At 37.0% G+C, this 21,291-nt stretch overlaps 1 protein-coding gene across 2 annotated transcripts; it reads left to right on the forward strand.

The window, feature by feature from the left end:
* Positions 1-3: 3 nt before the first annotated feature.
* PPWD1 (peptidylprolyl isomerase domain and WD repeat containing 1) lies at positions 4-20,405 on the forward strand. Of its 2 annotated transcripts, none has more exons than XM_026019361.2 (11): positions 4-434; positions 3,961-4,063; positions 4,981-5,081; positions 5,253-5,373; positions 7,362-7,809; positions 12,126-12,316; positions 13,166-13,355; positions 15,565-15,746; positions 17,450-17,531; positions 18,878-19,060; positions 20,099-20,405. In XM_026019361.2, the coding sequence occupies exons 1-11, from the start codon at positions 305-307 to the stop codon at positions 20,240-20,242; spliced, it is 1,875 nt and encodes a 624-aa protein (XP_025875146.1). In that variant the 5' UTR covers positions 4-304; the 3' UTR covers positions 20,243-20,405. The 2 variants fall into 2 exon arrangements, with proteins under 2 accessions (XP_025875146.1, XP_025875138.1); XM_026019353.2 differs by having other exon boundaries at positions 5-223.
* Positions 20,406-21,291: the final 886 nt, after the last annotated feature.

A 21,291-nucleotide genomic window follows, 5' to 3' on the forward strand; every position in this document is an offset into this window, starting at 1 on the left:
CGCGCCTTTTCTGACGTTTCGGCCACTATGGCGTCGGAAGGTGGTGGCGATTCGCAGCTGCGGAGGCGAAGGCGCCGGGAGCCTGAGGAACCGGAGAAAACGGAACGCAGCGAGAGAGAGCTGACAGTGGTAGTGGCGGTGGCCCAGGAGAACGAAGAGGAGGATGAGGAGCGCTGGGTCGGGCCTTTACCTGTAGAGGCGACGCTGGCCAAGAAGAGGAAAGGTAGCTGGAGACGTAGGCCCAGGGCGAGCTGGAATCGGCGGGCCCCCGACCCGGAGCTGGCGGGGCCGCCCGCACCCGCAGATGCTGTTTGGTTGCGGGGCGTTGCACCCTCAGAACCGAGGGTCGTCTTCTGATGTCTGGCCTCCCTGTCCTCGCACGACTTGGGCTGAGCGCAGCGTCTCTCTGTTAACCGCGGACGGCGCTCCTCAGGGTGCGTTGGGAGAACGTGTTGCGGCGGATGCTAAGGCTCCCGCAGGCCGCTCGGCCACGAGCCGGGCGGTGTCGTGGCGTCCCTAACGGCGGGCAGCCCAGGCCGGAGTGTGTGCCCGGCTTTCCGGAAGGCCGTGTAGCTCAGGGATGCTGTGTGTTGGCGCGCGGGGGGCGGGGCGGGGGTCTGTGCCTCTCGAGAGTGGATTGTGGCGGGAAGGTCCGCAGGATTTTGATCCTGATCCTGACCCTGCCACGGCCGGGTCTTCGGACCCGTGAGAGTCACCGGAGTTCCCCGGATCGCAGATTTTTTTCACCTAAAACCAGCGGTCTGTGGTTTTCGAGCCCTAGGATTCCCCAAGGCCCGAAGGGTTTTTTCCTCCTTGCTCGGAGCAGTGACCCAAGTTTTCGTCGAACCAAAGAGCGGGGAGGGACAGAGGTTGAATGTTTATTTCCAGCATTGTTGTAATAAAACGGCTTGTCGTAAGCATGTTAGGGCCATTAAAACACGATGTTCCTGAAGGGTCCGGTCTTCCTTTATCACTCTCTCGGCTTCGCGCCCTGGACTGATTCCTCGTTATCTTCAAAACAAGGTCCGAACTCCCTAACGTGACTTGCTTCGTGATAGGATCTCTCCTGACCTCGCCCGCGCGTTTCCGCTGCTTCTCCGTCCTGACTTTGTGTGTGTCTGATCTACTCTCTACTTCAGCCGTATTAAGACACTTGAGAATGGGGGCATGCTCTTTTTTTGTTTTGTTGTTGTTGTTGTTGTTGTTGTTTTTCTTATTTGGCAGCCTACCAGGATATGATGGTGTGTACCCGAAATAATTTTCACTCGGCTAACTTGCTCTACTTTGGCATCCATCTTTCGCTGTTACCCCCTCTGGGAAGCCTGTGACTTCTCCAGGCCAGGCTGGGTTTCTAAAAAAAATAAAATAAAAATTTCTTAAAAAGAAAACAAAACATTGATCATAACTGCCGGTAATATTTAACAGCTGAATTTACAGGCAGCCTTCAAATGTCATGTATCCAAATGTTGAAGAAGCAACCTTTTTGAACATTGTACATTGATTGACACCTTTAAAGTACATTATCTTTTATATTTTCTACAATATATTTTATTTATCCATGAGACACAGAGAGGCAGAGACACAGGCAGAGGGAGAAGCAGGCTCCCTGCAGGGAGCCCGATGCAGACTCGGATCTCGTGACCCCGGGCTCACGGCCTGAGCCGAAGGCAGGTGCTCAACCACTGAGCCGCCCAGGCGTCCCACATTATCTTTTTTTTTTTTTTTTTAACTGTTAGGTCTTTCTCTTACAAATTTCCATAGTAACTTCCTACACTTTACCATTATTCACATGGTTGAAATGTTTTTCTCCACTGTCAAAACAAAGTCCATTCCTACTTTGCTTCAGTGCCTGCCACAGTGCTTTGCATGTAGCAAGTGTTCAATTAGTATCTATTAAATGAACGAATATGACAAAGTTAATGCTCTTATTGTTGCATTAGAAGATTTCTGTATGTTTTTTCTCATGGAAAAATAAAGAAAAAAAGTGCTGATACTAGTATTGAGACACAGATCTTACAAGGCTTAATTTAGTTTGAGACAGAAAAATAATTAGGTGTGAAAATGTTTGCCCTTAAGATGCTCATTGTATTTAACCCAATCAATAGTGTTGAGTTTGAAGAAAAAAATGAAATTTAAAAACATGTATGAAATATTAGATGCCTGGGGAGCTCAGTGGTTTAGCGCCTTTGGTTTAGCGCCTGCCTTTGGCTCAAGGTGTGATCCTAGGTCCTGGGATCGAGTCACCCATCGGGCTCCCTGCATGGAGCCTACTTCTCCCTCTGCCTGTATCTCTGCCTCTCTCTCTGTTTCTCATGAATAAACAAAATCTTAAAAAAAAAAGAAACGTTAGAAAAATATCTTTGAAGGTTTTATCTAAAAAGACAGGAGTGGGGCACCTGGCTGACTCAATTGGTAGAACATGTGACTCTTGATCTCAAGATTGTAAATTCAAGCCCCATGTTGGGTGTAGAGATTACTTAAAATCTTTAAAAAAAAATTAAATGACAGGTGTTTGATAATGTATTTCTAGAATTAGAACCATCCTGTTTAACATGTTCTTTGGACACTGGATTTTTGTATTCATTTATATGCAGACATTATAAATTATTATATGACACAACCTTTAATTAAATGAATGGTTTCTCAAAGACGGAATTATATGTTCTTCATGCCCATGTGCCTTGTAACCTGTTTTGTTTTGAGTAAATACCTATTAAATAGATTTGTTGTTGAATATTCATTGTTGAATAGCTTTTCAACAAGTAAACAGCAAAACAAATGTGTATCAGATAGAATTATATTAGTTACATATTATAAAGACCCAAAATGTCAATGATATTAAAAAAGAGGTGTGCTGCTTTCATGTGTAAAAAGAGTCCCAAAGTAAACAGTCTAAGATTGGTATAGAGGCTCCAAAGGGACCTAAGCTCTTTCCAGCTCTCTGCCCTAAACATCAGTAGGATATGACCTTCATCTTTGTCCTGAGTGGTTATTAAAGTAATAGTGCTGTTATCCCAGTTCTAAGTTGTAGGACTGAGGAAGAGAAGAACACCTTTTGAAGGACACTCCTTCGCGGGCACATACTTCTCATTGACACATGGTCACACCTAACTCCGGAGATGAGAAATGTCCTCTTACAGCTGGGTGTCAAGATCCCCATATGAAAATGGGAGTTTCCGTTACTAAAAATGAAGGAAAAAGCAGTTCTTTGTGCATAACTTTGAGTCTGCTATACATTAGTTATGAAAAACTAGGAAACATCCCATAGTTAATGTAGCAACTTTTTACAGTCCTGTTTGGCTATCATTGGACTATTTTATTAGATACACATATAAAACAATAGATACACATATAATGTCCATTTTTGCTTGTAAAATTGTTCATAGCTCTTGTAATCAGTATTTCCTCAGATTAACAGTTACAAGTGTTTTACCCCTGGAAAAAAATTGAGAACTCCATGATTTTCTCAGCTCTAAAAATCTATTTAGTGTTTTACCATGTTTAGCTGCTCTAATCCCAGTATCAGTGACTTCAAAGAGGATTAGTGCCTTACAGATAAACAGATATAAGTGGCCACTGGCCTCTTGTTACTTATTTAAATTAGAAGTAATAATTGGCTTTACATGGTTAGAAAAATGGTTGTAATACTTATCATAAAACTTAAGATTTTTGTTTTTAATGGAACCTTCATATGAAGCTAGGATCAATCACTCAGCTCTTAAGTGCTGGGGACAGTTTTTTAAGCTTCTTTATAATACCTGAGAACCTGTCATGACTAAATAACTGTGCTATCCACTTACAAGGGATATAATAGGCACTGAATTTTTTTTTCTGCTACATACGAGTTGAGAGAAATTTAAGAAAATCTAGAAGAAAATACATAATAGAATTGAGAAAATCTTAAAATTCAAAATAGTATATAGTTCCAGTTAAAAATACATTTTTCTTTTTTCTTCTCAGTTCTAGAGTTTGAAAGAGTCTATCTTGAAAATCTCCCCAGTGCATCTATGTATGAACGCAGTTACATGCATAGAGATGTTATCACCCATGTGGTATGCACCAAGTAAGTCTATCACATCTTTTTAATTTTTTTCTGAAAAATTTGATTTATAAAAATGCTTCAGTATTAAGCAGGATTTGTGGCAGTAACTAGGATACTGTGGATTTCTGCTTAACATCACAGGTTCTGTAATAGTTTGAGTTCAATAAAGGTCTGTATATTCTTTCATACAACAAATGCATTCAAGAGAATATGTGTGAAGTACCTGATGTATTCTAGGTTTCAATAAATGGTTTCTATTTTTATATACCTTACAAGGGAGACTATTCTGTATAAAATCTTTTCGATACAAAATAAACATACGTTGAGGGATCCCTGGGTGGCGCAGCGGTTTGGCGCCTGCCTTTGGCCCAGGGCGCGATCCTGGAGACCCGGGATCGAGTCCCACGTGGGGCTCCCGGTGCATGGAGCCTGCTTCTCCCTCTGCCTATGTCTCTGCCTCTCTCTCTCTCTGTGTGACTATCATAAATGAATAAAAATTTAAAAAAATAAATATTTTATTTATTTTAAAAAAACATACGTTGAACTTTGCATATACAGAAATGATACATTGAGATTTAATGTTTTATCAACTTCTGAAAACTAGTGCATTTTCCTTGTGAAAACACTGTCTATAGGGTGATTTTAGCATTAAAGAGCCCTCATGGTCTAGTGATTTCTGGTAAAATTTCTTTTCTTTTTTTTAATGTCAAGTGCTAGTTCATTTCTGATTTCAGTTCTTGGGATTAAAATTAGTAACACAGCAACTATTAATGATATTCACAACAAAACTACAAAATTTGCAATGGTGGTATTCATAAAGGAAGATATCTTTTAAAAGTCCTATTTTGAAAGAGAGTCTCAAGAATGATTGCTTTGAGAGTACTAAGTAATTCATAAATCTGTTTTACAAGTTAACTTTTATAATTTTATATATGCAGGACAGACTTTATTATTACTGCCAGTCATGATGGACACGTTAAGTTCTGGAAGAAAATAGAAGAGGGAATTGAATTTGTTAAGCATTTTCGTAGTCACCTGGGTAAGAATTTCACTTTGTGTTTGTGTTTGTGTGCCTCTCTTAAATTTTATTGGTTAAAGTTTCTTTTAAAATGCTTTTTTTAAAAAATAAAAAAAATGCTTTTTTTTTCTTTGAATTATGTATATTTCATTGGTATTTACTAGAGTGTTTTAATTTGATTTATTTAAATAGGAGTTATTGAGAGTATTGCAGTTAGCTCTGAGGGAGCATTGTTCTGTTCTGTGGGTGATGATAAAGCAATGAAGGTGTTTGATGTAGTGAACTTTGACATGATCAATATGCTGAAGCTTGGGTGAGTCTTTTAAAGTATATATTTTTTTAACTTAGTGAAATTTTTAAACATCATTTTGTAGATATTTCTAAACAATATATTGCCATTCTATTAAAAATGTGCCTTTGAATATTGCTTGGGAAAATAATACATGAATCCTTGTTATGTTCTATTTTGAGGCTTCCTCTGTGGTTTTGTCATTTTAATCATTGTCATTAATCATTCTGTTGTGGTTTTGTCATTAATTTTTAAACAGCATCATAACAAGAATTAATTATATCCATTTAATGTTACTTAATGAATTAACAAGGATCCATAATGTCTGATATACTGGTATTTAGAATTAACTTCCTTGCTGTGTTTATTGCAGTTATATGTATTGTGCCCTATAAGGCTTATGTACATTTTGGAATTGAGGTGATTTGTTGGTGATTTTAAATTATATCGATACCCAAACTATGTGGTTAGATTGTACAGGAATGAGAGGAATATTTTAAGCATGTCTTTCCTAGATACCATACTAATTTATATACATCTAAGTGACTGTCAGCCTGAAAGTCATAGCATCGTCAAAAAGTTTTGGGACTTGTCTTAGGTCAGACTGCCATTACAAAAGACTGTAAGCTAAGAGGCTTAAACAGTAGAAATTTATTTTCTGAGTCTGGCGGCTGGAAAGTGCAAGATCAAGGTTCCAGTGGGGTTTAATTTGTGGTGAGGACTCTTGGGGGACAGGATGTAGTGAGGAATGGTATCTTGCTCTTTCCCTTCTCAGAAGGCCACAGGCCTATGGAATTAGGGCCCCACATTTAGGATGTCATTCAACTTTAATTCCCTCCTAATTATCTCCAGATAGGATCACCTTGGGTAACTGCAACATATGAATGGTGGAGGGAGAAGAACAACAGTTCATTACATAACAGGATTTCTTTTGGAATTTCCTTCAAAACCAGTTTATGAGCCACTAACGGAAATCAGTCTCATTACTTATGGTCAGAACTTATTTTTGACTAGAAATGGAAGTATCTTTTGGTTATTTGTCCTATTCTTCTGCTTTGTTTACCTACACTTTAGCTGTTTTTAAAAATTAAATCTATTCATAAATGTTGAACCTTTGCCACCTTTGAGGATATAGAAAGAATGTTTTGGGTTTTTTCTAAAGTTCTGCTAGAAATTCTAAAAGAGAAGTCCCGAAAAAGTTTTGAGCATCAACACCAACATTGGGATACCTGTTTAACTTCTCAAACTGCCTAGAAAGAGACAACACTCATTTGAATGTGTAAGTTTGGTGTATTGATTAAATCTGTCCAGTTTTAAGATCAAGTTACTAATGAGAATGTGATATCAAAATGTTTTTCTTTTGATCACAGTCATAGCTAAAATATTTTGATTTTAAACATTTCAAGAACGGATTTATCAAGTACACTATTACATGCTAACCTGTTTTTAAAAGTAAGTTATATATAGACTAAGATATAGACAGAGGTCCAAAAGGCAATGTCTTGGAATATTTTAAGGCTCAGATTTGTTTAGGTTTTCTTGTCTACCCAAGAGAAGTAAATGATCTGTTAACATGCACTTCTCTTTGTGGTCTGATAAATCCTCAGAAGTTATTACCATTACATTAATGAGATCAGAAAGAGAAAAATTAGTAGCTTTTCTTAGCTGTTCCTCTCCATTTTCTATCTCTGCTACTTTTGAGCACGGAATCCAAAACTAGCTAAATCATTGGCCAGGATTTTTTTTCTTTTCTTTTTTTTGTTTTTAATTTCATGACAGATACAGAGAAAGAGGCAAAGACACAGGCAGAGAGAGAAGCAGGCTCTTTGCAGGGAGCCCGACGTGGGACTTGATCCTGGGACTCCAGGACCATGCCTTGGGCCGATGGCAGGTGCCAAGCTGCCAAGCTACCCAGGCGTCCCTTGGCCAGGATTTTTTTTTGGTGGTGAGGGTGGATAAGGATGCTTACTTGTATCTAACTCTTTTTCTCCCTTGATTCTTAAATATTTTAGCTATTTTCCTGGACAGTGTGAGTGGATCTATTGCCCAGGGGATGCCATATCTTCAGTTGCTGCTTCTGAGAAGAGCACAGGAAAAATTTTTATTTATGATGGTCGAGGAGACAACCAGCCACTTCATATTTTTGACAAACTTCATACGTCACCTCTTACTCAGATACGGCTGAATGCAGTTTACAAAGCAATAGTGTCTTCTGATAAATCTGGAATGATTGAATACTGGACTGGGCCTCCTCATGAATATAAGTTCCCCAAAAATGTGAACTGGGAATATAAAACTGACACAGATTTATATGAATTTGCCAAGTGCAAGGCTTATCCAACCAGCATATGTTTTTCACCTGATGGGAAGAAAATAGCTACTATTGGTTCTGATAGAAAAGTTAGAATTTTCAGATTTTTGACTGGAAAACTCATGAGAGTCTTCGATGAATCACTAAGTGTAAGTGCAATATAAATTTAATGAATATTTTTTTCTAAATGTCTTTATTTTGTCCTATTTCTTAAAAGATATTTTTTTCAGGATGTAGATATTTACATTGATGATTGTTTTCTTTTAGCACATTGAAGATGTTATCCAGCTGTCTGCTGTCTTTCAGTGTTATTCCTTAGGTTTATGATATGATATCTTTTGAGCCAATTATTCATGTATTCATAGTGACTGTGTTTCTAGTTTAGTTTTGTTTCTAAGTTCATCTTCTGAATCTTCTCAAAACTCACCCTAGGCACCCTTCTCTTAACCCTGTTCACTCGTGCCTGTTCTATGACTATTCCCAAATTGATTTTTCCAGCTTTCTATTACGAGCAGAGCTGGTGCTATCATCTTTTTTGTTTTGTTGTTGTCATTTTGTTTTGTTTTGTTTTGCTGTCTGCATGAATGGCACCAAATCCATCTTTTTGCACAAACCAGAAACCTGAAGTCATCCTTATCTTCATAACTTTTTCCTTACCCCTCTTTTTAATTCATCACGAATCCTGTCAATTTGACTTTCTAAATATGCTTTAAATTTATCCATTTCCTTTTAGCACAGCTGTCACTACCATAGCTCATGATCTTTTGCCTGGACTACCTCATGGCCTACTGCCTATTTTCTGGCTTCTTCCTAATCTGTTTTCCTTGCTGTACCCAGAGAAATTTCTTTAAAGTGCGTGTCTGATCATGTTATTTTTGAACCTTTTAGTGACTTCTTGTTGTTCCTAGGATCAAGGCCAAATTCATGGCCTGCCTCATTGTGGCCTTTGCCTACCACTTTAGCCTACTGTAAATCACCTTCCTCCCTACCTCTTACTCTAGCCATGTAGGCCTTCTTTCAGTTTCTTGAACATGCTCCCACCAAAGAGCCTTTGCATATGCTTTACCTGCTACCTGGAGTCACCCCTCCCTGATTCCATTACCTGTTGAACTCATGCTTCAAATCATATTGAAAGGGTCACTCCCTGTAGAAATTCACTGTTTATCTAATGTAGGACTTTTTTTTTTTTTTTTAAAGATTTATTTATTTATTTTAGAGAGAGTGAGAGAGACTAAAGCACACCTTGAGCTGGAGGGGGTAGGGACAGAGGGAGAAAATCTTCAAGAAGACGCTACCCTTGCTCAGCATGGAGCCTGATTCGGGGGCTCTCACCACCCATGAGGTCACAACCTAAGCCAAAACCAAGAGTTGGCTGCTTAACTGACTGAGCCCTTAGGACAGCTTTTTTAATGACTCAATACTGCTCTGTTTATTTTCTCTTAGAGCATTTGGTATGGTCTTACTTTTGACTAATACATATCCGACCCCTCATAGATTAAACTTACGTGATCTCTGATCCCTTATCTGTTCCAGTTCATGTTTGTATCTCCAGCATTCTACTTGACACATAATTAGTTACCGAGAACTCATTAAAGCATGTGGTTGTAGAATAAGAGTTTCTATCCATGCAAAGTTAACTTTTTTGTAGAAATGTGGGTCTCATCACCGGTTTTCCTCAAGTGTTCTCTAACTACTAATGGTATGTTGAGTCCTCTAAGAGTCTGTGGGTTGAACCTTTATAGCAGTAACATTTATTGTATGACAGTGTCAATTTTATAGTCTTAGTAGGGACCAATTTGTATTACATTCCCTACATTAAGGTCTCAAATTCTATTATTCTTATTAGTGACACTCTTGTTGGTTGGCAAGGGGCAATAAGTTGGGTGGATTATCTGCCTGAAGTAGTATGAATCCAGACAAATGTGAAGATCTGCTTGCTGGTCAAGTCATCCTCATGACTCATTTTCTTGGTGGAAGAGAATAGCTTTCCACTATACTTTTAAGGAAAGGAGAAAACTTTTTTGTGATGGGTTCTTTTTTAATGGTGGCCAGTAACTACATACTAGTTTAAATATAACTTAAAGGCTCTCTACCAGCTTGCAGCTCCTCGGAGATGCCTTAGAAAAAGAAATATTTAAAAACACAGTCTCTGGATATAAATCTCTTAACACGAATACTCTCAGCTGTTCAGTCCACTCATTTCTTCATTGTTGTCTTCAACATTTGTCAAAGTCAAAGGGCTCAGATGATAAGAGTAGTCAGTAGTAAAGCTTATTGACAGAGGTTGAGATTCAGAATTTGAGAGATTACAAAAAAAAAAAAAAAGCCAAGTACATTAGTTAGAATACTAGTGAGTAGTAAATGTATGGAATCTCACAGTTAATAAGATATGCATAAGCTGCATATAGCTGAATTGTGTATCACAGAGGCTCTGGTATTAAGGCTAGAATATGTAAAAATTTACCAATGTACTTATCAGGTTGGATTAACACTTATGAAACACTCATATACAGGCAGAGGGCTATCTACAAATCTTTTAAGTCCTGAAAATGAATCTTCTTGGGAAACTCGGGTGGCTCAATCGGTTAGGTATCTGCCTTCAGTTGAGTTCATGATATTGGGATTGAGGCCCATATTGGGCTCCCTGCTCAGGGGCCAGTGTGCTTCTCCATCTTCCTCTCCCTCTGTGATCTCTCTCGCTTTCACTCTCTCTCAAATAAAAAAAATCTTGAAAGAAAGAAAGAAAGAAAGAAAGAAAGAAAGAAAGAAAGAAAGAGAAAGAGGAAGGAAAGAAAGAGAAAAGAGAAGAAAAGAAAAGGAAAAAAGAAAAGAAAAGAGTAAGAAAGAAAATGAATCTTCTAACAAAATAATTGCTACAAAAATGTAGTCCAGTATCTAGGCTATTTGTGGCATAAGAATAAGCAATTACCGGGATCCCTGGGTGGTGCAGTGGTTTAGCGCCACCTGCAGCTCAAGGTGTATCCTGTAGACCCAGGATTGAGTCCCGCGTAGGGCTCCCTGCGTGGAGCCTGCTTCTCCTTCTGCCTGTGTCTCTGCCTCTCTCTCTCTGTCTCTCATGAACAAATAAATAAAATCTTAAAAAATTAAAAAAACTAAAAAAATTAAAAAAAAATAACCACTTATCAGTCCCAGAGACTGGAGACAAGAAATCCTAATGAGTAGGCTTTTTTAATGACCAGGCTTTTTATCTGACCTATAAGACCTTTGCTTCATGTTGTTCCCTAATACATATACCTCCTTTTGTTTTTTGGAGTTGTGTACATCGTTGTTCTTTCCGTATCTAGAAGAACGGGATTTCCAGTTAATGCAGGCATAAGAAAAATTAGACTGGACATAAGCCTGGTTCCTTTTCGTCTCCAATGGAGAGCTACTTTTGAATTCTGCTGCTTGATGCCCTAAATGTCTGGAAAACTGAATGAAAGATCATATTTTGGGGAAGCCTGTGGTATGATAATACATAATAATTATGATGTAAACCTTTATGAAAATTATTTTAAATAATATCTTTTAATAATAATATCTTTTCTGAAGATAAGAAAACCAAATATAAAAACTACAGAGCACTCATAAAAATATTCATCTACACGAAGACACATTTACCTAATAATAATCTGTGTGGGCTTTCTGTAAAAATAACTTGAAACATTTTCTAAAATGTAATGAAATTGTTATAAATTAGTGAAATAATACGAATTTATTCATTCAACAATTGAGTGCTTGTTACATTATGTCAGGCCCATGATCCCTGTCAATAGTTGCATTGTCCAGTATTATAGCCACTAGCCACATGTGGCTGTTGAGGACTTGATATGTGGCTAGTCCAAACTGAGATGGGTGAAAGTATAGAATACACACAGGATTTAAAAGACCTAATATGAGAAATATAGAATGTGATATATCTCAATTTTTTTTTTTAAGATTTTAAGTAATCTCTACACCCATCACGGGGCTAGAACTTGAAACCCTGAGATCAAGAGTCACATCCTCTACCAACTGAAGCCAGCCAGGCGCCTCATCTCAATTTTTTAGTATTGCTTTAAGTTTAAATGATTATATTTTGGATATATTGGGTTGAATAAAACATTACTAAGACTAATTTCACCTGTTTCTTTTCTTGTTTAAGTAGCTAATTGAAAATTTAAAATTGTATGTGTGGTTTGCTTTATATTTCTATTGGAAGGTACTAGTCTGTGGCTTATAAAAGGCAGCAGATATAGTTTAAAAAGAGAAAACAGTAGGTATATTAACTTTTTTGTAATTAGAACCAGTTAGTGTAAATACTATTTTTTAATACTATAATAATTTATTTTTTAATAGATTCCACCTTAAAATAACACTTAAGTACACAAACTTTCAGTGGCTCTTAATGTATACTGCACTACTATTTAAATTGTCATTCCCTTTATCATGTAGCTTTTTTGTTAATAAATGGTTTGCTTCCTAGATGTTTACTGAACTGCAGCAGATGAGGCAACAGCTACCCGACATGGAATTTGGCCGACGAATGGCTGTTGAACGTGAGTTGGAGAAGGTGGATGCAGTAAGATTAATTAACATAGTTTTTGATGAAACTGGACACTTCGTGCTGTATGGAACCATGCTAGGCATTAAAGTTATAAATGTAGAAACAAACCGGTAAGCTTTAACATGTTTTTTAAAAGTGCATTCATTTATGGGGGACCATTTCCTCCTTCAGGGAAACAATGGGAGTTTTGTTTGTTCCAAGACAAGTGGAATGGTCCCAAATGTCTAAACTTAACCAAATGTTTTGACTGGATTTTTCTGTGGTCTTTTGGTTGTTTATAATCTTATGTAAAAAGTTTCCACTCATGTTTGTAGAAGAAATGGAAAAAAGATATGCATAGTTTCAAGTTGTTTTTTTTTTTTTTTTAACAAGTTTCAATCTCTCTTTTGCTTATTGATTTAAATTAGCCTGGTTCATGTTAAATGTTGCCAAATATTTTAACCACAGAATTCAGCATTACATCCTGCTAGACATAAAATCAGAAGTTAAAATGCATGAAACCACAATAAGCCTTTTGTGTAAACAGTCCATTTGGTTTTAGTACAAAATAGCTACAATCAGATACTATCACTGAATGTAAATGAAAAGAACTTCAAGTATATTTTAAAGGGAAAAAAAGATCTATTGCCGTGCATTCTCACATGTAAACAAATTTATATTGTAGTTCTTGGCAGTATAGAATCTTTGAAGGCTTGCAGAAAGATTAAAATAATAGAGATAGGTTAAAACTAAATGACTGAATGATTGTATTTTTTTAACCTGAAAATTCCAGCCACTTACCAATTTAAAGTCACTGTTTTGGGGGGAGAGAGAGAAACACTTTTTTTAAAAACTTTCACTTATTCTTTTATACAAAGGTAAAGGATTAAGGATAGTTGATTCCTACCTTTTAACTATAAAGGTTTTATAATTGGAGTTCATTCTGATAATTTTGTTGTATAAAACATTGTGTTTTCCAGGTGTGTGCGCATCTTAGGCAAGCAAGAAAATATCAGAGTGATGCAGTTGGCTTTGTTCCAGGGAATAGCTAAAAAACATCGTGCTGCAACTACCATAGAAATGAAAGCATCTGAAAACCCCGTTCTTCAGAATATTCAAGCTGACCCAACAATAGTTTGTACATCTTTCAAAAAGAACAGATTTTATATGGTATGCGGAAATACTAGGAAATAGACCTTAATTATTCCAATTTGGTTGGAGCTTTATTTTCTTAGCTTGTGCTTTCAACTGAAGAGAATGTTGGCAATAATAGCAGACTTTCTAAACAACCAGAATACCATCTTAAAACGTTAATATTGTAGAATTTTTAACTAGGACTTGAATTTGTACTGTTTTCCCTCTTGTTTTGAAATTTTTTTCAACCTGGCTTCTAAAACTATTTGTGTTGTCTAAGATGTTAGGAAGTAAGTGGTTACGGTAATAATTGCATCCAAAATAGTTTTCACTATGGGGTTTTAAAATTCTCCTGAAAAGGATTATTTTTCATCTTTTATTCTAAACATAATTTATCTCCCCTGAACTTGCACACTGCCTCCTCTAAGCACATTTCTTTTTATTACCTTTTAACTCCCTTGTAATAATGCTACTTGAAAAGTGTGTATTCCTGAGGAATTACTTTTTTCTACTGCACTGCAAGTACTTCTTCTATTAACTAACATTGGGCTCAGAATCAAACTACCAAGCAGCTAAAAGTAGCAGTGTCCTAACCATTGAGTCAAGCAGAAAAATCTCAAACATGAAGACCTCTACCCTACCATTCTATCCTCCACACTGCAATCAGAGACTTTCTAAGTCCCAAATTCGGCAATTTCTTTGCCTAAAATTCTTTAATGGCTCGTCAGCTCTCAGCTGGCTCATCTACCTATCTTTCTTCATTTTTAGTTCATTTGCTACACTGTGCTGAACTTGAACTCCTTTGCAGTAGTTAATTGTCCTTTTTTTATACCTCAGTGCATTTACACAAGCTGTTACTTCTGCCCATCACACACCTGCCCCCAGTCCCTGCTTTTACTAGGTCTCAAATTGGCAGCCTTCTCTTGACATCAAGTCTGAGTAGGTATGTCTGCTTGTGCAGTGTGTGTCACAGTCTTTGGAATAATTCCCTTTTTTTTTAAAATCTCTGACCCTGTCATCTCTTCCTTAATACAAAATTCTCAAGTACAGGGCATTATATTTTCTTCACTATTCACAAGGTTTGGTAAAGTGTCTGGCTCATTATAGCATACTCATTCTTTCATCTGATGTATTGTAAGCAACTATGATGCTATTCAGCTTATTTATTGATTGATAAATGTAGGAAATAGCAGTTTATCCATCCAAACTTTTCTTTTTTAAAAAAAGATTTTATTTATTTATTCAGGAGAGACACAGAGACAAAGAGGCAGGGAATAGGCAGAGGGAGAAGCAGGCTCCATGCAGGGAGCCCGTTGTGGGACTTGATCCCGGGAGCCAGGATCATGCCCTGGGCCAAAGGCAGGCGCTAAACCGCTGAGCCACCTAGGTTTCCCTAATCTAAAGTTTCAACAATTGAAAAGTTTCTTTCAGTTTTCCCAATATCCTAAGGTATCCTGAAATTTCTACTTCACTTAAAATTCTGCTTCTTGAAATAATAACAATTATTAATATGTGTATAGTACCTTCTACATGTTGGGCACTGTTCTCTAAACATTTTATATCCCTTCATTTAATCTTGACAACAGGTACTATTTTGAGGTAGTTATTATTATCCCTATTTATTTATTATTGTTTTTTAAAGATTTCATTTATTTATTCATGAGAGAGAGAGAGAGGGAGGCAGAGACACAGGCAGAGGGAGAAGCAGGCTCCCTGCAGGGAGCCTAACCCAGGACTTGATTCTGGGTCTCTAGGATCATGCCCTCAACTGAAGGCAGCACTAAACAGATGGGCCACCGGGGCTGCCCTCTTATCCCTATATAAAAGGAAGAAATGAATTTACTTTCCCAAATTGTGTAAGCTACTAAGTAGCGGAGCTAGAATTCAAACCCAGGAAATCTAAACGGTGAAAAGTAAGCAGCAGGTGACAGGTTATGATGTAATACCAGGCAGAAGCAGAAAGCTATCCCAGAAAACTGTATCTTGTTAAATGTGTATCCAAAAAGAAATTTAACCCCATTTGAAATCATACATACATCTTCATTAAATGGATTATTTTCTTATTAGACAAGTGTAAAAATAACTGCGTTACACATCCTGTAATAGGAAGTGATTCCTAAAATAAGGTTTTATTACTCTGATGTGAATTTTCTTTTCTCAAACATCACAAATAGTAATTAAATTTTATTGTTGATAAATTTTAACCAGATGAAAATTTAATTCATTCACTCTCTTTTCTTGTGAGTTTACCAAACGAGAACCAGAAGATACAAAAAGTGCAGATTCTGACAGAGATGTTTTTAATGAGAAACCTTCTAAAGAAGAAGTCATGGCAGCTACTCAAGCTGAAGGACCTAAACGAGTTTCAGACAGTGCCATTATCCACACAAGTATGGGAGACATCCACATCAAACTTTTTCCTGTTGAGTATGTACTATTTTCATTGTCTTAAACATCGATGTAAATATTTCTGTTTTAAGAAACCGTGCAACCTTAAATTATTCCAACTTGAGAAATTTTAAAGAATTGAAGTATTAGAAAGAACATCTACCTTTAGTTTTCTGATAACTGTTCCTCTAGAAAATGGGATAATTATACACACACACACACACACACACACATACTTCATAGGTTTATTATTGTGAATATGAAACATATGGCTATGAAAGTGCTGAATGTAAACTATAAGTGATAAATATATTACCATTAACAACACATCTCAACTAGATTTTGTGACTCACTTGTTATAATTGGCTTTACCCTCAAAGCAAATCCTTAAGGGGAGGATAATTTTTTCCCCTGTCATTTGCTAGACATCCACAACCCCTTTTTTAGTCCCAGTGTTATCCTTTTGTTTGAAAAGTTCCAACAAAAAACATAAGGCCATTGAATTGAAAAAAGAAAAGTATTCTGGACAGTTTAAAATTTTGCAAGATGAACATGGAATGCCAGATACAGTAGAATATCTGGCTATTCTTGATCCAAAAGGTTACATCTTTTACAACACCTTTACTTAAAAGTACTTATTTTGGATATGTTTTATACCTGCCGTGGTAATGAACAAAGAACTAAGCAGCTCTAGATACCTGGACCGTCTCATTTTAGGTACTCTGCCTAACCTCCATGCAGCTATTAAGCCTGTCCCCTAATGTACTTCGTGCAATTATCTTTTGTATCTCCCTTCTATTCCCAGGTCTAAGAGCTATTACATGATAATGTACCTTATTAAATCATCACATGAGATTGATTAACATTATTTGGAAAGCTTCATACTTTGTGATTGTCATTTAAAGTTGATTAAATTTGGGAGATATTTCAGAGAGTAAATGCTTAGTCAGGAATGGTGTTACTGTACCATAACATTCTTTGTATAAGGGAATTATCTTTCCCAAGAACTGAACCCACTATATGGGTTCAGTGAACTTTTATATATGCAGTGAACATATATACTTTAAGGTGCTTTAGTTGTATTTTTTAACCTGCTAAATGACTTTGAAATTTAAATACTGTCAAGCTCAAATATAAGCAATCATGATCTAAAGATAATGAATTAAACAATATGAATATACTATGGTTTGTATGCTCTTTCAACTTTTGCTTATCCTAAGATTAGAAGAGGTTATGTGGGCAGCCTGGGTGGCTCAGTGGTTTAGTGCCACCTTCATCCCAGGGCCTGATCCTGGAGACCCAGGATCGAGTCCCACGTCGGGCTCCCTGCATGGAGTCTGCTTCTCCCTCTGCCTGTGTCTCTGCCTCTCTCTCTCTGTCTCTCATGAATAAAAAATCTTTAAAAAAAAAAAATAGAAGAGGTTATGAAAAATGACTCCTGAGAGTTTCAGAAGATACTGAAAACACCATTAAAAAGCACAACTGCAGGGCAGGCCCGGTGGCCCAGCGGTTTAGCACCGCCTGCAGCCTGGGGTGTGATCCTGGAGACCCAGGATCGAGTCCCACATCGGGCTCCCTGCATGGAGCCTGCTTCTCCCTCTGCCTGTGTCTCTGCCTCCCTCTCTGTGTCTCTCATGAATAAATAAATAAAATCTTAAAAAAAAAAAAAAAAGCACAACTGCAAAGAAAACTGTCTTAAGATGCTCTGAATAGATTTCATATTTTAACATATGTCTTACTAGGTGCCCTAAGACAGTGGAAAACTTCTGTGTTCATAGCAGAAATGGTTATTATAATGGACATACATTTCACCGTATAATTAAGGTAAGTTATACAAGAAATTTTTTAAAGATTTATCTTTTTGAGAGAGAGAGAGAGAGTGTGTGTGTGTGTGTGTGTGTGAGCAGGGGAAGGGTCAGAGGGAGAGAATCTTCAAGCGGACTCCCCGTTGAGTTCAGAGCCTGATGCTGGGCTTGATCCCACGAGCCTAAGATCATGCATGACCTCAGCCAAATCCAGGAGTTAGATGCTTATGTGACTGAGCCACCCAGGCTCCCTAAGTTGACACAAAATTTATGTCATTTCAGGAATAGTTTTTGCAAAACCAGAAGTTTAAGCCTAAGGAATCTTCTTTGTCTCCCAATGATCAATTTATTAGAAATGAATAGGAAAAATGGGCTATGGAAGCCAAAAGAAAAATGGATGGTCACGAACATCAGATCTAGAATCAAGTGCAGGAATAGTAACTTGGTGCCTTTTTAGAAACATTGCATCAGTATTTTGTCAGCATCTAAAACCAGGGCCACATACTGAGTAAAAAGGTCATGCTTAGATAAAATCAGTAGCTAAGGTTACTTGTACCTGGTGACTAGATAAGGTGTAGATCTAAAAGATAAGATTTTAAATAATAGAAGAGACGTGATGCCACTCAGTCTTTGAGAACCATCATTAAGTGCTTGCTTCGGCAGCACATAACAGTAAAATTGGAGAACCATCATTAAAACCTGAAGTCAGAAAGAACTTGGCCCAGGATTTTGTTGAGCAGGGTTCCATAAAATGGATGGGCCGTAGTGTAGCTCTTGGTTACTGGCAGGTCAGAAATGGCAGGAGAAATGACAGGAAGAATAACCAGGTTTGAGGGGGGTGGTAGGGTGGGTGTCTGAAAGAATTAGTGAATTAGAAGAATTAGTGAACCAGGCAATCCACAGTGTTGAGGGAAAGGGAAGAGAATAAAGTGGGGCAATTCTGTAAAACCTACCACACTATACAGATCTAAAACTTACTTAAAATATTCATTGTTTTTAATTGGATTATTGGGAAAGCCAGTACATGTCTGTCAATGAGGAGACCTTTGCGATTTTGTTTCAGTCACTGAAACAAGGTAGTGTGTAAGCGGAGGAAATTTATCTTCCAAAGTAAAGTAGGGATGCCTGGGTGGCTCAGCAGTTGAGCGTCTGGCTTCAGCCCAGGGCATGGTCCCGGGGTCCTGGGATCGAGTCCCACATCGGGCTCCCTAAAGGGAGGCTGCTTCTCCCTCTGCCTGTGTCTCTGCCTCTCTCTCTCTCTCTCTCTCTCTCTCTCTCTCTCTCGGTCTCTCATGAATAAATAAAATCATTAAAAAAAAATAGAAAAGAACAGTGTAATATGTTTTTTGTGTACTTCTTGTTAAGGGCTTCATGATTCAGACAGGAGACCCAACAGGTACTGGTATGGGAGGTGAAAGCATATGGGGAGGAGAATTTGAAGACGAATTTCACTCAACATTACGACATGACAGACCATATACGCTCAGCATGGCCAACGCTGGATCAAATACTAATGGATCCCAGTTTTTCATAACAGTAGTACCAACGGTAAGTAGAACAGCATTGTCTGTAAGCCACAGATTCATAGTTTACGATGTAAAAATGAATCCAGTGGAAGAGAACTGCACTATTTTCTACCATTATTTATATCTGCCAGAATATAAAAATGAAAACAATTTAAAGGAGAAAATGTAAAATTACCGAACAAATCAGATTTTACTTTGTAAAACTATACTTTTGTAACTAAGGACACTTGAGTTTAAGTCAACTTTGCCAATACTAATTGTACAATAGAAAACAAATTACTTCACTTCGGGGCCTTTTTCCTTATCTTTAGAATGGGGGGAAATTAGAGTATATGAATTCTCAATTTTAAGACCTTTATATATATTCTTATATCTCTGAAATCAGAATGCAGCCCATAATCAATGGCACTGTATTTTTGATAAAATACAGTATAATATTGAGCTTTCTTGCTTGCACTTACACAAAATGATACAACTTATTACACTGTTTGAAATTAAACACCATGCAATGAAAAATATTTATAATTACTATCAGACACAAAGTCCCATGTAATATTCACAAAAGTTCTAGTATCATTATACCCAGTTTTAAAAAATAGATGAGGAAATGAACAGTGAGATATGATTTAAGTTGTCAGAGATCAAGTAAGCAGCAGAGCTAGCATTTGAGCTCCCATGTCTAAGATGAAAGTACATGCTGCTTAAACAGTTCCAGACTGCCTCTTACTTAATGCAGGGAGGATTCCTGCAGAGAAGTTCTAAAACCTGAGCCATAACTCGTTAAGCTGTGCAGAGACACTTACCTTTAGCAAGTATCTTCCAGCTCCCTTTGGTCTGAAAGATGCAGAAATCTAATTAAACAGTATACTGTGCTTTTATATTTTTTTGTATAAACATGGAAATCATTCTTAAAAGCTGCTAAATGAAATTAACTGTACATCCTTTTAATTAAATTTTTTAAATGAAGCATAAATTTAAATTCTCTTTAATTTGCTCACCCAGAGGGTGTGATTTAGGAAATCTGAGTTTACCAAGATTTTCCATTTCTCCTCCATTGCAGCCTTGGCTTGATAATAAGCACACAGTGTTTGGACGAGTGACTAAAGGAATGGAAGTTGTACAAAGGATCTCCAATGTCAAAGTCAATCCCAAAACAGATAAGCCCTATGAGGATGTCAGCATCATAAATATTACTGTCAAGTAAAATAAGGTTTGTTTCATTGTATATGTAAATAAAAATACACATATATCAAATAGGTTTATTTTACATTAGGAAGTTCTTAGGACTTGTTGGACATACAAATCATGTTTCAAGGATGCAAGATTATGTTTTTATATTTTTCATTAAAAGTCCTTTTTTAAAACTCTGCCTATGGTTTTCCTTGTAGTATTTCTCATCCTAGGAGATAATAAACTGAAATGGACTAAATTTGGGCAAACAGCACTCCTTATATGTAATTACTCAAAACCATATTGAGTAACGAGAATTGTATGCATATGTTCCTTAGGTTTTTAAAAAATTATGGTACATAATCTGCCTTCATATTTCTTTGGATCCACTAAGAAAGGATACCAGGATCTGATAATAATGTGCCACTTCCTTTCTTTTCTTAGGTTTGTGTTTTGTGCCAAATAATTTTGCCTTTTAATCATTGTTAAAAAGAGTTAAGTAGAAGTAAAATTTCAGGAAATAAAGAGCAAGTTGTAGTTTATTAAAGATTTAGAAATAGCTCTGTAGTTCTAGGTAAGTCACATTTAAATGAGTATTACACCTGGTGTTTAAGTATGAGAATAAAGTAGTATTTCAGTCCTTAGTTTTATATACAGGTTCATTTACTATTTTCACATTATTTTCCTCATGTAGTTACATTCAAATTTTCTGTCCTCAAATAATAGTAACTTTCCTTACCTTACTAAATAGACCATTGAGAAAAAGTATATGTTAAGTAAAACTTTTAGTAGCTAATAATGGAGTAATTAGTAGGAGTTTGAGCAATAAAATGAGTTCTAAGTCTTCTATTAATTTCATTTCTTCTTCACTTTCCCTCCTGACTTCATAACTATTAAGAACCATGGCTTCTTATTTCCACTCTTGAAGTTAAAGGAGAATAAGAAAATAAAGGAGGAGTATGTTCAACAGACCTATTTAGGGAATTCACATTCTTATGTTTCAACCTAAACTTACACTTTTCCTTCTGTTGACAAGCAGGATTACTTCCTTTATCCATTTTGTACCACAAACCTGTGAGATGG

Source organism: Vulpes vulpes, chromosome 2 (assembly GCF_048418805.1).
Source record: "Vulpes vulpes isolate BD-2025 chromosome 2, VulVul3, whole genome shotgun sequence".
Lineage (NCBI taxonomy): Eukaryota > Metazoa > Chordata > Mammalia > Carnivora > Canidae > Vulpes > Vulpes vulpes.

What these genes read in the sequence shown, in the direction of transcription:
- PPWD1 (XM_026019353.2), top strand. Translation starts at nt 28, where the DNA reads ATGGCGTCGGAAGGTGGTGGCGATTCGCAGCTGCGGAGGCGAAGGCGC. An exon ending in GCTGGCCAAGAAGAGGAAAG is followed by an intron (nt 224 to 3,960) that starts GTAGCTGGAGAC and finishes TTTTCTTCTCAG; the next exon opens with TTCTAGAGTTTGAAAGAGTC. An exon ending in TCTTCGATGAATCACTAAGT is followed by an intron (nt 7,810 to 12,125) that starts GTAAGTGCAATA and finishes TTTGCTTCCTAG; the next exon opens with ATGTTTACTGAACTGCAGCA.